Raw genomic sequence first — 17343 nt, forward strand, 5'->3', positions numbered from 1 at the left:
ATTTTTCCAGCCTTCACAATCTCAGTCTGCATTTGAGGAGTGAACATCTGGGGTGTTTCAAAAATGACTGCTGAGTTCTGGAAGTGATTGCAATTTGGTTGATCATTGATGCCATAGTGGCCCGTGGTGAACAGCTTTAAGGATTCGTAGACCCTTCTTCCATCAGATAGTTTGCTGACCTAGGTTAAGTTCCCCAGCTTCAGCACTGATTCTTAAAGACTATGAATTTCACTATACCTGCCACCAAGGTCGTTGGAAAAAACAGATGCAAGACCCATTTGTAGCCATTCCACTTGGCCCATACAAATTCAGTTCAGATGATGATCTTAAGCTAATAAAAGTTTTTGTAAAGGTTCATTTACTTCATCAATTAAAAATGCTCAGAAGTTTTTATAGCCCTGACTATGCAAGTTTGTAAGAACCCAGGATCCTGCAATTTTTGTCTGTTTCTGTCTTTCTTGTGAATAAAAGCCAAATACATGAAAGTTAACATTGGAGAAATTGACTTTAAGATAATACTGTGTCATCATTTTATTAAAGGTCAATAAAAAATCCCATTAAAAAGATAAGTGAAAAAATCCTAAGTGCAATCAGCCGTTCAATATTCACCCATCAGCAAGATTCAGAAAGGACATTCATGCTTTTAAGTTTCTTTAATAATCAGCTTCTTCTCCTCCCTGGGAAAAAAGTCAATATGATAACTTTCAGAAATGAGCTGTAGGTCAGAGGGTTTATCTTTTGACTATTAAAACCTGAGAGAGAAAGACTGCTTAAAAGTTGATCAGGATGAAATCTATGTAAAATAAACAATTTTGAATTTTATAGAATAATTGCATACATTTATGTATTTATATCATATATTTATATGTGTTTCCTAGCAATATGGCAATACAATTATTATTTTCACGTGATTAATTTTGCTGCTACATTTTGTTGCAGTTACTACTGGTGAAACTGTTTTGTATGGCCAGAAAGACTTAGTAAGATTTTGTGGTGAGAGGCTGTGTCTGTTTTTGACCTCTTGTTGTACTCTGTCTTGTGGAGGACTATTGCCTGGTGATGAGTACAAATGGGAGAAAGACATTGGGTTTTCCCTCGTTTAGCATGGAGGGCTGAGCAATGAGCTGTGCTGTCCAGCATGACAGACACAGAAGAGGAGTGCAGGTGGGGGAAAAAAAAATAAAAAATTCTGGTGATGCAAACAAAAACCATTACTTTGCTCATTAACCCTCTATCTTTTTATCTTTCCAGCAATCTTGACACAGAAGAGCTCTGTGGTAAGTTCCTTGATGAGCAAGAACATAATCTATGCCAGCAGCAGCCCTGTGCAAGTGAACATACCATGTGTTATGATACTTTTTTCTGTTTAACCTTTGTAGCTCAGACAGAAAATATTTAAATTACACTGAAAGAACTACACTGGAAGAATGCAGATGGCTTATTATTTTTCAGACTGTCATCCATTAGATGCAGATAGCACCTTGAAAATATTTTTTAATTCATGCATCACATCTGCTGAGCTTTAAAAAATGTCTCTCTCTGTTCTGATGAAAGGACAGGTACCTTTACCTTGTTTCCCTGTCATACGAGATATTTTTTCTAGTTAGTTCATTGTTTTCAAAGGTAATAGTGTTTTGGTAATTTTGAAAGAAAAAGATTTCCATATTAATATCCAACTGGAGAAAAGCAATGAACTTTCCTCCAACTCGGTCCAGTAAGAACAGCAGTTTGATTGTCCTCATGTTTGGCCCACTGACCTACCTCTGTGTCCTGTTCCAGGCTGTGAGTAATGAAGCTTTCTCCCTGAGACCCTGATTTCTCTCCCCCTAGTTTTACGGCACCTGATTTAGGGGCGCTGCTTGCAGCCGGAAAGAATTCACAGAAAATTTCTGCAAGTCCTCCTACAAAATGTCAAAAAAAGTCATACTTGTCAAAAACAGCCTATTTCTGGGAAAAGTGGCAAATAGTGGCCTGCTGAATTTTCCCAAGGTCAATGATGCTGAAGACTTTCAAAAGCTGAAAATGCTGTAGATTTGAGTGCTAGCTCATTTACTTGCCCACAAGGTGACTCTGCTCATGCTCAAGAACCCACTGAGAGGCATCTCATTGTGTGGCTTATAAATATAGAATCACTTTGATAAAGTCAATTGGGCTGCAATGACTTCTGCTAGCTGAGAATCTATCTGACCAAAATTAGGCAAGCCTGGCCAAGGAATAACATGGCTTTTTTCCCCAAATGATTTACAGCTTTGTTGTTTTTTTTTTGTTTATTTGTTTGTTTTTTTGCACTGGAGGCTTGCTCAGTACGGCCACCCCACCACCAGTTCACCAGAGGGCTTGGCAGGGTCTCAGCCCAGCGTTGACTTTGTTTTCTGACTGTTTTGATTAAAGATGTGCAGCTTCAGCAATCCTCTTGATATCTCTTCAGCTTCCTTGTAAATCTTTTCCCAGGTTGCCACTAGGGCGTTTCTCATTTGTGAATCTGGTACTGAGTTTACCCAACACATATTTAGTCTCCATCTTTCTCTGACTCATCTCCATAGCTCCTCCAAAACAAAGATTCATTTCCAGGATACTAATGCACGACACATTTTCTCCCTAAGTCATTTCATTCAACTACTCAGCAGTACCAGGTTTTGTCACCAGTGCTTCTGAAACCTCGTGCTTTCATGACTCCCCAGAGAAACGCTCTGACCTCTTAAAAGCCTCAAAGTATGCTATTTATTATTTCAAAAAGCTCCCATCTAAGCTTGCTCTTCCTATCTGTCATTTAGATATTATTTTTCATCTTCGTCTAGACAATCTATGTCTAAATGCCTCATCTAACACAATCACTATCTTTAGCATGGTTTTCTTTCTTTTTTCTTACATCTTCCCTCCTGTGCCTCCCTCTGCTGTATTTCACTTGACACTGACCAAATGAGGTTTGCTTCCTCTTGGTGTAACCCCCTGACTCTGAGCTACCTTCCTGGTTTGTATCCTCCCGAGATGCCTCACAGGTGTCATACCAACCTTCCTCCTCCCTCATGCTCTGATTTAGTATCACCTGTGTTTACAGGCAACATTGGTCTTCTCTCTTGACTAGTAGATTCCTTGTATTAACATAGATCCCTTTTTCCACACACTATTAACTGTCTGATAGTATGTCTCCTTGGCCCTGATTTATTCCATAAATATCAGTCAGACCTTGTTTGTGTGCCTTTTTAAAAGCTTATTAGTTTACATAGTGGAATCACTAAACCCTATTTATAAAAAGGTAATTGTATTTTCTTTTATGATATTTTAGTCAGATACAAATATAAGTAGGACATTAGTAAATACAACTTTTACACAGTTTTGCATGTGTTCTATTCTTGATCTACTTGAATTATGTCCTATGATTTGATATTGTCTCTTGCTGATGAGATATCCTTTAAATGGAACAGGTATACAAGGACATTCTACAATGTGTTATTTATTTACATTATTTTTGCTAAAAATATTTTGTATGCATTATATTTATTGAAAGTATACTCTCAGTACCTGGGTCCAAAAGCTTAACTGACCAACTCAGTCTCTTCACTTCTCAGAGAAAAACAACTGGTCTTAGCTGACCCCAACTCACAACAGCCGTGGCTTCATCTCACCTCCTCTAAGGGCTTTAGAAGAGTTATTAATTTTTGTAATAATGTAAATATAATGAGATTTAGTACATATACATGGAAACTTAATTTCCTTCTAGTAACTATGAAGTAGATTTCTAAACTAAAAATCCATTTTAGAAATAAACTGTAGGCATTTTGAAAATAGATCTATTTCAGCTCTCAAACTGATACTTTAATCTTTGTCAATATGGCAATTCATCTATTGAATTGAAAAGATTTGAAAGACTGATTTTGGTGTTGTTTTTTTTTTTTTGTTTGTTTGTTTGTTTGTTTTTTAAGTACTCCAGAAATGGTTTTGAGGGAAATATTAATAAAATTTCAAAGTAGAATCATTTCTTTCATTGTAAGTTTTGCACAATTTATATTTTTAGATAGGTAATAGTAAAATTATAACTGATTTCAGAATTGATTAAATTGATATTTAAGGAAATATCAATTTTTCAGGTCATGAGTAGGTGACTTGGGTTTCTTCTTCTTTCAGAATATTTTTCCCAGCACTTAGGAGAGTATGAAAATGTTCTATCTGTCTTGGAAGACTTAAACATTACCATACTGAAGGCAATGGACAAAACAAAGAAGGTAAGTAACAATTGTGAGGTCTTTTCATTTTGTTTAGTTGAATATGCATCCTTTTTTTTTATCTAGACAAAGTTGATAATTCATATTTAAGTTCTTCCAAATATACTTGGTTTTGTAGCAAAGTCCAGGAGGAGAAGGCTTGTCAAAATGGTCAAGTATCAGCTGTAAAGTACAGTTTGGATATAATCAAAATTGTCTTTGTGAATGATCAGAAGGATGTTCTTCATATTGTAGTACCCAGGGAGGGTTCCATGTCCCAGGCGAAATTTGGGAAAGTACTATCAACTTTTGGAAATAGTCTGAATTTGAAAAAATAATCCAAGTTTTTTGAAATAGAAAATGTCAGTAAAAAAATTGAATACCAAACTACGCTACTAACTGACATTAAATTAGGTAGGCAAGTGACTCCTGGAGACATACTGGGGCATTGTATTAGTGTTATTGTTAAATGTAGACTCCAGTATAGTTTTAAAAAGATTTAAGAGGACTGTAGTGGCTCAATTCACTGCGGTCATACCTGCTCATGCCCATATCCCAGGCAGGTGTCTGATCATAAGTACATAAAGAGATCTGGTAATATGCTCTTTTTCCTTGGCTAGCCTCACCACAAGGCTACTGACTGGAAGGCAAGCCATCAACAGCCTAAAAATTTTAGCCTAAGTATTTGCTGAGATCCCATGGGGGAAAAAGTCTGTATCCTTCAGTCAATCAGCAATCAATGGGGAGAAAGCTGTGCTTCTCTAGCGAAGCTGTTATCTTTGGCATTCAGGCATTTGCAAGAGTACAGCACTCATACATTTTACATGAACTGCCGAAATAAAACCCTGGAAGTGTAGCTTGTTTATTTAGAGCTTTAGCCAGTGAGCTGAATGTCTCTCAGTTCACACTGTGCATCTTCCATTCCTAATGAAGTGAACGCGCACTGACTCACCGCCTCGTTGGGCTGGATGCTAAAGAGGAACAGATTAGTTCATGCAAGCTACACAGAATTCAAAAAACAGCAACAACAAGAATAAAAATCAAAATTGCTTGATTAGCCACATGTATAAAATGCTGCTAAAGGGCAGGACTCATCATGTGATAGCTACTGGAAGTAAATAGAGCACAGCATTTAAGAATTACTTCAGAAATTAATTACAGAGGAGGAGTCCCAGTGATCAGTTGTAAGAAGTAAGTATTGGCCTGACTAGAAAGTGGACAAGAAAATCTGGAATATCAATAAATGTTACAGTTGTTTGAGGAACCTCCTCCCCACCCCCCACCCCTCCAAAAAAAAGAAGAAAAGAACTTTAAGTTTTTAATCTTCCTGACTGAAGATTTAAGCTTAACGAGTTTTCTATCTTACAGGAATATCCCAACTGATTATACTTTAAGGGCAGTAGAACTAAAGCAAAGCTAACACTGAAAAAAAAAAAAATACTTCTAATTCCATTTAGTAGACACAGTATGTGAACACCAAATATGAAACGTGTTCTTGAATATTCTAAAGGAGAGCTTTCTGCCAAGGATATACCCAGCAACTATGTTTTTGTACAGAAACTAAATTCCCAATTCAGTCCTAGGAGCAGTCATAACAGGATCTCAGTTCTCAAGTGTGATGTCTGAAACAGATACACTGTGTAACTTGCTGTTGTGGCTTCACCTGGCAGGCAGCTCAGCACCACACAGTCTCACAATGGGATGGGGGAGAGAACCAGAACAAAGGTAAAACTCATGGGCTGAGATAAAGACAGTTTAATAGAACAGAAAAGGAAGGGAAAATAATAGAAGAATATATAAAGCAAGTGATGTACAATGCAGTTACTCACCACCCACATACTGATGCCCAACTCATCCCTGAACAGCACCCACCCACCCCAGACAACTCCCCTAGTTTTACTGTTCAGCATGGTGCCACATAGTATGGGACATCCCTTTGGCCAGTCTGGGCCAGCTGTCCTAGCTTTGTCCCCTCCTAGCTCCTTGTGCACCCCCAGCCTCCTCACTGGCAGGGAACTGTGAAAGGCTGAGAAGTCCTCGGCTTAGTGCAAGCACTGCTCTGCAACAACTAAAACATCAGCATGTTATCAGTATTATCTTCTTCTTAAATCCCAAGAACAGCATGATGCCAGCTACTAGGAAGAAAATTAACTCTATCACAGATGAAAGCAGGACACCTGACTGCCTAATCAAACCATTGCAGTACAACTATTAAAATTCCCTTCTTTAATATTCCAAGCTTTAATTGAAGTTACTGATCAAAAATGAAAAATACATCCACCTAAAATCAGATCTGATTTTATCTGATCAAATCTAACTGGAAGAATCCTATATGGAAGAGAAGCCCAAAACTGAAGACCTACACACTTTGAGAGCTACAAGGACATGGCAAATCTAGAGTGGCTGCCTCCATTTTCAATGACCAGGATGAAATTTCCTAGGACCAAATTATCTCCTATTAGAATCCAAAAGCTAAGTCCAGGCCCCTGTCCTTCCAAAATCAATAAATGGCATATATAGGTTTCAGTACTACATCTCATTATCAGCAATAAAATGCAAAGTTAATGCATACTGTCAGACACAGTAAAAGATGAATATTTTACCAGAATACTGGCTATATTTAGAAAACATTTTCATTTATACATGTCTGTGTCCTTTGGTTGACAGCAAAAGCTCAGACTGAACCTGAACTCCACTCTGCAGAACATGAGGCTGACTACAAATCAGTCTTCAAGGTTGCCGTGTGCTTTCCGTCCCCTTTGACTTTTCATGGATTTGGGAAATCTTGGTGCCTCTGTCAGACTCTGCTAAACTTTCCCAGAGAAAGTACCGTTTCAGATAGGCAGTCTTATATATCTAGAAGGAAAAGGAACAATTTCGTATTTTATTTGTTTTATTTATTCAGTTCATGGTCAGATGAACAATCACCACTCAGTCCTTCCTATAGGAAATCTCTGCTTTCCAATCAATTTGTATTGCTGGTTCTCAGTAGATACTTTGCATTAGAGGCAGCTGCAGATCTGGAGCCTGAAATAAACTGCTCAGCTCGTTTCCAAGGAAACTCCTGAGAAAGATGACATGTCAGTCTTCAAGGAAAAGCTAAACAGCAGATCAGAATGTCTGAAAAATATTAAAATGTAATACATAAGTGTTCCTTATTCCAGACATAAAACCCCAAATTAAAACAAAAAAGTCTCTATACTTTTTGGCATGCATATAACTAAATTTGATAAAACCAAATTGTGTGAAATTACTTGACTCACATCCTTAAATCTAGTACAAAAGCATACACCGAAAGAGCTTTGTACGTGAAATAGATTTGACTCTTCACATTGTCTTGTGGAGTTTTGTTTGTTTTTAAGTCACCATGAGTCTTGGAAATCATATACAGTGATGAATAAACACTTCAGGTTTTGTTCACAAACATTCCCAACCTGTTCAGCCTTAAGTCAGAAACATCTCCCACAAAGAGCAATTCAAGTTCAGCTTAACTACAGACCCTTAATTTTAAATCATGATCAACCAAATTGGCCCTGTTTCTTCAAATTATTTCCAGGTGTAGATATTTTTGAACCAACAGATTAGCAGATAACTGACTCCTACAAGGCAATTAGAGTGTAATTGCTGTGTACTACATTGACCTCTGTGGTTTGAAAAGGTTGTCAGTATAGCAAGTACAACTTTCCTAAAATGAACTTTTTTCTAGTCTTCCAGTCCTGTACTATCTGATAAATGAAAATATTTGAAAAAATGAAAATATGCAGAGTCATCTGCAGGACAAAACATTCCAGTCTTCCAGCAATATCAAAACACTTTGAAACCAGGCTTTCTTTGCTATTCTGGGGTCAGATCCTTCCAGCCTAACCAAACTAAGCAGCAGCTGACTGTTTTGGTAGTCTTATTCAAGCAAGTGTGAATGTTCCCAGATCTTGATGTGGTACAATGAGTAGGAGGGGAGAAAAATCCAAATTTCAGACTTTTTTGCTGAGATAAAGACTTACAGGCCAGCATATCAGATGGGAGAACAGGAAACCCTCCTTGGTATATGAATGGCTAGTGCTCTACTGCTTGAAGGGAAGGTGCTAAGCTAAAAAATGCAGGCAGAAAATGCAGATGCAGAAAGGAACACCTTCTAGCAGGGAAAATACTTTTTTTTTTTTTTTTTGGAATTGTAAACTTTACATTAGTATACAACATACTTTAAATACAAAAGACATCTTACTAGAGTATGCCTGATAGCTATAGCCCTTCTGTTTTGGTGCTGATCCCTTGTGTTTTATCTTTATTCAAGGAAGGGTAATGCGCCTGTGGATTTTTAGAGGAACTTGTGCTATTTAATATTTCATTATTTCTCTCCTCAGGATGGAGAGTCTCTGCAAGTTGCTTTTCCAGGAGTGGTGAGGACATTTTTCTCATCGCTTATTTTTCTTGTACCTGCCAGGTTGATATTTTCCTGATCAAAGTACAAGCTGGGATAGTTCTGTGTTTCCTGTTTGTTCTTCATCTTATATACAGGAAATATTAAAATTTAAAGACTCAACAAACATTTACAGAGGCACTGGAAGGCTTCTTTCTTTTTCTGACATCTTTTATAACAAGACACAGAAGTATAGTCAATTAAAATATTTGATCTTAATATTTCCAGTAACCAAATAAACATAACACTTTTGGCAAGCTGCATTTTTATTCCAGTCACATAAAAATATTATGAAGAGAAACACTGTAACTCACAGCATACAGTCAGTCACTGAGTAAAGAGGTACGTAGATGAAAATAGAGCAGGTATTTCTAGGTGCTTGACATGTTGTTTCAGTTGACTTCAATGGGCAACTTGTGAATACTGAAAATCAGAAACTAACAGATGAAAGCATCTTTCTTCTGTAAGTTATCACGCCATAAAAGTGCTGCTATTTGTCAGCTACTCAGTAAGAACAAGTTTTGTTCTATCATTTGTATTCCCTGTAGTCTATAGTTTATGGCAAATGCATCCTGCTGATGGTAGTGAACTAATCTAGACTCAGTGAACATGCAAAAGCTCATTTAATCACAAAAAATATCATTTTTGTATGAAATGAAATTGACAATGTAGAGGTATTCGGGGGTTAAACAGAGGCATCTAGTGATATTTAGAAAACCTGGGTTCTTCAGTATGTCCAAGATGTTTGCATGAGCCTGGCAAATAGGACACAGGACCTCCAGGAGAACTTCCAGGAGACCCAGGTGTAGCATAAAGCCCTCTCTGGGCACCAGACTCCATTTTATGTACCTGAATAGCTCTGAGGTTACTGAAGCATTTTTCCCAGGGGAGATGTCACACAGAGGAAGACGTGGTGACAGCTTACCCTGGTCCAACAGTTCCTGTAACAAGAAGTCAAAACACCCATCCTAGGTTCTTTTTTTTTTTCTTCTTTTTTTTTCTTTCTCTCTCTTTTTTTTTTTTTTTTTTTTTTTTTTTTTTTTTTTTTTATTACTAGCTGTAGCACACTTCCCTGTCCTCCTGCCTCCATCCTTCCTCCTTGCCAAGAAGTCATTCTCCAGCCAGGCCTGGTCCCCATGTGTTCCCATGTGTCCCCATCACCATCACTAGCACCCATGCAGTGAGGTCTTAGAGAGAAGCAGGGGCCATTTCAGACAATTTCATACATCTGTGCTGCTGGAAGTCTAACCACAGGTGTCAAGTGGCCAAGTGACTGTGCTGGGGCATTTCAGGATGGGACATTCTTCCTTCTCCATGATTTCCATGGCTGTTGGCTTGAGCCTCTCCTAAGCCATTACTCTACCATGGACATGACAATGGCCCTGACATACAGGGTACCAACTCTTATCATACCGGAGTAACGATTAAAATTCAGACTTTTTGCATCAGCCTGTTGGTGAAACAGTAGAAATTGGGAATTGTGAGAGCAACTGACCCCGGCAGAGATGCTTCCTTGGGAGAACAGCCCTAAGTGGCCATGTGCTTTTTCCTTTTTCCCCACAAATGCAGTCTGTACCACTCATGGAGCTGTCTCCAAAGTGACTTAAGACCACTAGACCTGTTGTTAGAGTGATCTGACCTTCAGCAATAAAAAGCTTCATACCTAAGCTGTTTCTTATGTTATATTGAGTATACATATTAGATCAGATATTTTAATTCCAAGAGCAAATTATGGAATAGCTCCTATATTTTTAAAAAATGTAAATTACAACTGGCTTTCATAGTTAACAGTGCTTATAAAATGAAACTTTCATCCAGTGGGTAAGAGTGGAGCTTGACCCTGTATAACTTTCTGAAATGCAAATCCAATAAAGCCAGCATGTGTTAATTGGAGCCTATTCTGTTCTAGGCCCAAGGCTGATCATTTCCATGCAGTCCATAAAAAGTGAGATAAGAAGAGAATATTACTTTAGGCACTGCTGCCTCATCAACATAACACATATTCAGTCAGATTCTAAAATAGTTTTAATGCGGGGTAAAAAGTATTTAAATAATGTGGAACACCCCCCACACACACTGTAGATGCCGTCTATATGAACTGTAACACAATAGCAACCTCCTGGACAGACTTGTCAGCACAATAGGACTTTTTTAAAACAAATACTGGAAAAGACCCCCTTAATCTTTACCTCTTTGTCTTCTTGTCTTCTTTTCATCGTCCTTATTTCATTGTTTTCATTCCATGTCTTATACCTCTTTTCTTCCTCAAAAGTACAGCAAGAAGTTTCCTCCACAGATGAAAGCCAGAAAGTCCTTTGGCTAGAATAGATGCTAAGTACTTTTTCAAAACTGAATCAAGAAAGAAATGACCTCTGGGTGCACAGTTCTCTTTTAAATACAGTTCTGCAGGTTTTCTTTTGGAGACGAAAGCACTGCAAACTTGCATTGAAAGGAAGGGCAGCCAAACATACAAAATGAGGGATGGGATGCTGCAAAATTTCTCCTTTTCAAACTGCAGTCTTTTCTTTGGAGGAACGTTTCTTCCTCCTTTGAAACTATTCTGTGAGGGAGACCAAATGATCTATCTCTGATAGCTGGGGACCAGACTCAGTGAGCTAGCAAGCAGCTATTAAGCAGCAATAAAAATGACTGCTTCATGCATTTAAATGTGTAAAGCATTTCTTAAAAAAGATGGAAATGAAAGATGATTTCTATTTTCTAGAGCAATCAAGTTCTGAAATAGTCTGCCAATCACTTGGGACAAAAAGAAAAACAAAACAAAACAACAAAACCAAAAACAACCAACCAACAAAACCAAAACCACCACCATTAAAAGAAAAACAAAACACACTGCTTTTTACATGTTGCTTATAATGATGTAGGAAAGGAAGTGTGTTTTATGCAAGAACAAGATGCTGCATTCATTGACTGACATAGCAAGTCTAATTCTTTGCTTCTATGAAATCATTTATTTTTCTGCTTTGCTCAAAAAAAAGTCTAAGGAAATCAATGCAGCCTTATTATTGGAAAACTTCTTGAATAGTCTAAAAATAAGAACCAGTCAAAGTAAGAGAGAAGATTATAGGAGCTGAAACAGTAATACAGGGACGTGCAATTTAGTTACCAATGGTGCATTTATAGTAATTATGTAAATCACTGCTCTTTTGTAGGTTGATACCTATTATAAACCAGAATACCTTGATTTTTTTAATTGCATATTTGAGTAATAGTAACAGTAGCTATTATGTAAATTATAATCCCAAACAAAATAACTGTGAAGAAAAAAAATAGATAAGCAAATGTCAACAATAGAACTCCATGTCTAACATTCTGTTTGAGTGAAAATGAAGTTTCAAATTGTTGTGTTTTTTTATTATTTTGCTTTGTCAAAATCTGTGTTAAATCAGCTGGCACCAGTTTTTGCCCATGAGTAGAATTTATTATCAGATTTTATAGAATCATAGTCTTGGTCTCATTGAAATTGCACTTTTTGCAAACACACCTTCTTCAGAACCAATGTAAACTGTATTACACCCCTGCTACCTGAGAATAATATCAGGCAGGTATTAGTTTATCCCACTTATTCATGCTTATCCTGCTTTGAATCCAGTTCATTTGTCCCTTACATTCATCACTATATTTTTTCAGGTCAGTTTCAGTCTAAAATACCATAGCTGTCTAGTATTTTGATGTTTTAAAGTGGACAAAGCAACCAGATTCCATTGGAAGTGAAAAGCAGAGCAAAAAGGAGCACCTTGTATTATTCCTTATAAAGAAAGATAAATCTTTTCATGATTAAAATTACATAAGAGACTGAAGGTAGACAAGTGAAGTTCAAGACAGAGGGAGCAGCTGTGGAAATAAGGCAGTATGCATTGACTATTTTTAATAGTGTAAGGCAACTGATAAAAATACATTACTGCAACCTAATGTGTTTCTTAACTGCTCACAGTTAATTCTTCTTGTATATTTGATTGCTTCAGGCTATCTTTTAATTACAGTTAACCCTATTACACTAGTTTAACTGGCCATATATTGTAGGTCCTTCCGCTACAGTGACAAGGGGTTTTGATTCTTGTAATTATTTAGAAGGTGTTTTGAATCTCATAATTATCTAGCAGGGGTAAGACATCAATTAAAAGATCATAGACAAAGGAGAGAATTTCAGTAAGAATTAATCCTTTCTGAATATCACATTAGAAAACCTCACAAAATATTTATTTTCTAATACTACATCGGGGAATGAATGTTGAAAGATTTTCTGTAAATTCATGGTTTTCACAGAGAAGACAAAGGGAAAGTCAGACAGGAAGCAAGTGAAAGATGTGGCTGCCTACTCATTAGCCTTTATGTGACCTGCACTGCCAGTGGCCAGCCTCAAGAATACAAAGTTGAATTGAGGAGGAACATCCTACCCTTCTGGACAGAAGCTGGCCTCATTACAGGGAAAAAAAAAAAAGGGTATTAATTCTTTGGCCAAAAGAAGAACAAAAGAAGATAATTTTAGTAAAAATAAATAAATAAAATAAAAGCCAGTTCTTTTTTCATTCTAGGAAAAAAAATGGATCTGAAACCCTTACATACTGCTCATGCAAAGAAATTTCTCTATTTCTCACAGGCGCATCATTCAGCTGTAGTATCAGACCAAGCATATCCCCTTTAAAATATTAACAGTGTTCATAGTTACATCTACATAAGGAGAGAGGATTCTAAAGAAAACTTTGTTATATTGAATAAACATTAAGTTCTAAAGACTAGACTTTTTTGTCTGAACCCTGAAGAATTGTCAAAAGTTTTGAACAAAAGAAAATTGAAAAGAGTGGAGTAAAGCTGATGCCTTTGATGCAAGTTAAAATTTTGATGGGAATTTTTCAACAATCCTTTTAAACTCAACAAAGATAGAAAATGGTAACAACAATATATCAGAGTAATAAATTAATTTGTCACTAAGCTCCTGCTGCATCTATCTTTTAGGAATTGTTCCCTTTTGCAGGCACAGTTGGTTCTCATATTCTCCTTCTTCCAGCTAATATAACTATCAAACTGATTAAATGCAGTCTACAAAGAACCATCCACAAATCTTTTCTTTTGACCATGGATGTCATGACCTAAATTCTATGGGTTGATTTCTTTGCATTCCCTAGTTTTTTGTGATACAGTTTTGCCAGGGGTTAGAATTGGAGTCTGGATCCTTTTTGCATAAATCTATATGCTCGACTGTTTATCAGCTGTTCGTTGTAAACTTACCTGAGGAGAGGGATGCTGGTGACAGTACTAAATATATATGTATGCTAAATATATCATCAGAATAGTGATATATCTGCTAGGAGGCAGAGAGGATCCTATGACTGAACAGCTATTTTTATCTAGGGACATTATTAAATGAAATTTTAGAATTTCATTGCACACTATTTTCTATCTATAAAATTTAATATAATGATTGTTATTGTGAGTCAAGTCAAACGCAGATTAACTCAAAAAGCTTCAAGCAATGAATTCTAAGAACTTGTGCAAGCATATTCCAGAGATTCACCCCTTTCCTCTCTTTCTAGGTCCTTATCAGTGTAATGAAAACTCTTGGGAACTCCTTTGATCTTTTTTGATCTTTGATACTTACTGGGTCAGAAGGAGACAATGTTCACATTTTCCTGATAGTAGAGATATGCTAATAGTCTTAAAAATATATATATATTAATTAAATTAATAACCATGTCTTTAAGCATGAAAGTGTGAAAGTGCATAGAAATAACTTCATAGCAGGAGGAAAAAAAAAATCTAGCCATTTTCCTGTCAATATCTATCAAAACCCCCAACAGCTTTGACACTTCTATTCTTACAACCTTCTCCCAGTAGCACTATTACAGATATTTCTGCTATCTGATGATATGAAACACAGCAAAAGCACAGCTACATTTCTTTAAGCTACCTGGTGGTCTTAGTAGGATTTAAATAAGAGTTACTTTTTATTCATGCATGAATTTTGTACATATTATTGTTGTAAGAAGATGTAACAAGATACTATTGTATTACCCTTTCAATAATCCCAGTAAAGGAGAGTGTTAGACAGTGCTGGTGGATACTTTTTATAAAACCATAGAATCATTAGGGTTGGCAAAGACTTACCATCTGGTCCAACCACCACCCCACTACCAATGTCACCAGACCATGTCCCTAAGCACCACGTCCAACCTTTCTTTGAACACCCCCGGGGACGGTGACTCCACTGGGCAACCTGTCCCAGTGCCTGACTGCTCTTTCTGAGAAGAAATGTCTCCTCATTTCCAACCTAAACCTCCCCTGGTGCAACTTGAGGCCATTCATATGTCATTGGTCTTACATCAGCATTGTAAGTTGTTATGTCTCTAGACAGACTTTAAACATGCAATTTATTTGAAATATAATACCTTAATAAACTTGTAACATTTGTGCCACATTTTAAAATTGAATTTGAATCTACCTAATAGTTTGAGATATCATGCATTCACTCACTCTTATGAAGAGGATACTGTGAAAGCTGCATTTGTGTGCAGTCATAAGACAACACAATGAAATGAAAAGGGCATGAATTGTTCTTCATTTCAGCACAGCTACTCTGCTTACTTTTATAACCTCATTTTAAAATCATAACCTGGGGCACTATCCCATTAATGTAGGCTCTAAACATACAGGGCAGGTCTGCTGCCCTTCTATGACCAATGACAATTTAAATAGATTATTCTTTACTGATTTTGACTCAATGATAAGAACTTTTTAGTTGCTTGAGGGTGTTTTCTGTACAGACATGTAAGCAATTTTTTATTAAATTATTTTGATACGACACATAAAATAGGAAATAGAAAATTGCAGCCATATGACGGTAATAAATGCTATAAGTAGTGCTACAAATAAGGTACAAAAATGTAAAATAGTGTTATATGACATAAACTAATATATAGTAAAACAAATATAGGAAGGAGAGGCCAAGGGAACTAAATTTGTTCAGACTGGACAAGAGGCTGAGGGAAGACATAATTCTTCTACCTGAAGGAGTGCTGTGGAGAAGGCAGCACAATTGTTTGGGGCTGCATAGCAAAAGAACAAGAGGCAACAGCTACAGCTTGCAGAAAGGAAAAGTCTGACTAGATGTATGGAAAATAATTTTCACAGTGAGGGTGGAACAACACTGGACCAGGCTGCCCAGAGAGACAGCAAAATCTCCATCCACAGAGATGTTCAGCGCTCAGCTGGACAGCCCAGAGCAGCCTAGCTTAAAAGTTGGCCCTGCTCTGAACAGAGGCTGGGCTAGATGACTGCCAGATGGCCTTTACAAGTAAGCTTGTGGGGATTTTGCCTCCGATCCCACCCATTCTAAATGGGTTAAGTTTTCTCTTTCTTCTAGACATGTTTAGTTGGCTTGCCCCAAGTAAATGAACACAGGCATCCCCCTCCTTCCTCATCTCAGCTTTCTGCTTTTCTGATAAATGGGTCAGTGCTACACCAGGGCTATCAAGAGGTTGGGGGCTGGAACCAGGGCTCAAGAGGATCCAGAGAGTCCCTTAATCTGTAGCATCTCTGAGATGTAAACTCCCTCAGGAAACACCTAAGCCTTGCCTACTCCGCCTTTGTACAAGGAGAACCTTTTCTGCACCTTTTAAGGTAGCTGTAAGCCAATTTTAAAGACCACGGTGACCTTTTCCACAGGGAAATCATTCATTATATGTATTTTCACTAGCATTAATAGAAACTCATATCTTAGCTGCTCACAAAGGTCACAGTTGTCTCTTGATGAAGGCGATATGGAAAATTGCCCTCATTCATTCACAATCAGTAAAACCAACAACCAGAGCGATATGTTAACACAGACTTATTTCATTTGGACTGCCCAAACTGTTGTGCTGTATAATGTGTATGCTAATGAACTGTAATTTACAGTTAATGACATTCAGGAAACGGGCCATTTTTCTAGTTTATGTACAGAGGCCATCAGTGTGTCCCATTATTAATTGGCAGTGCAGTAGGCTAACAATACAAATGCTCTGCTTGCCAGCTAAGCTGATTCTAACATAATATACACTTAATAAATTGGTACACACTTTTCTTAATTCAAAATTAACATTTTCTTTCATCTGGTGAAATGCTGTAAGAGTGCCCATTTAGCAAAATGGAAATTAAGGTCTTTTTCTATAGGAAAGAGAATGGTGAAATGACAAAGCATGGTTGGTAATTCCTCATTGCTAAGAATTGCAGTTGAGATGTAATTGGAATTGTAACTGAAAGTCTTTTTCCCTCCATGGCTTGAATTATGATAATGTTAATGATTTATATATGCAAAGTACTTCCTTGCATAATCTTTTTTACAAAAGAATTTTACAAGGACCATTAGGAGTAGTTAGCTGTCAGTGAGTAGGAGTTGGGACACCAGCAAGGTGGTCAAACCTTAAAATCCCACTTACATGGGAGCCACATCAAATCCATGCGGAACGGATGTTGCCTGTTGAACCCTTTGATTGGGGTATACAGAGACACCCCATTTAAAGCAATGGAAATATTCCCACTGGTTTCAGTCTATGAATTAACCATGTCTGTAAATATGATGGAAAGTTAAATGGAAATTTAAATGATATCTGTAGAAATTATTGTTATTTTTTTAATTCTCCTAGTAATTAAAGAAAAATATTGAATAGTCATTTGCCCAACTGGTAAGATGTGTTGGAAACACCAATATCTTCATAAAATACAAATATA

At 37.0% G+C, this 17343-nt stretch overlaps 1 protein-coding gene and 1 long non-coding RNA gene across 3 annotated transcripts in view; one reads left to right on the forward strand and one right to left on the reverse strand.

Moving 5' to 3' along the window:
* The window catches only part of NECAB1 (N-terminal EF-hand calcium binding protein 1), a 60018-nt gene that overhangs the window by 27215 nt on the left and 15460 nt on the right, over positions 1-17343 (forward strand). For both annotated transcript variants that reach the window (XM_068672239.1, XM_068672240.1), the window contains exons 4-5: positions 1252-1277; positions 4126-4223. In XM_068672239.1, the coding sequence (XP_068528340.1) occupies positions 1252-1277; positions 4126-4223 (124 nt within the window). The remainder of the gene's footprint in view (positions 1-1251; positions 1278-4125; positions 4224-17343) is intronic.
* LOC137851278 (uncharacterized) lies at positions 6736-7773 on the reverse strand. Its single transcript, XR_011093102.1, has 2 exons — positions 7637-7773; positions 6736-7322 (listed from the first exon to the last, which is right to left on the reverse strand). It is a non-coding gene; the product is annotated as an uncharacterized lncRNA (long non-coding RNA).

Source organism: Anas acuta, chromosome 2 (assembly GCF_963932015.1).
Source record: "Anas acuta chromosome 2, bAnaAcu1.1, whole genome shotgun sequence".
Classification (NCBI taxonomy): Eukaryota; Metazoa; Chordata; class Aves; order Anseriformes; family Anatidae; genus Anas; species Anas acuta.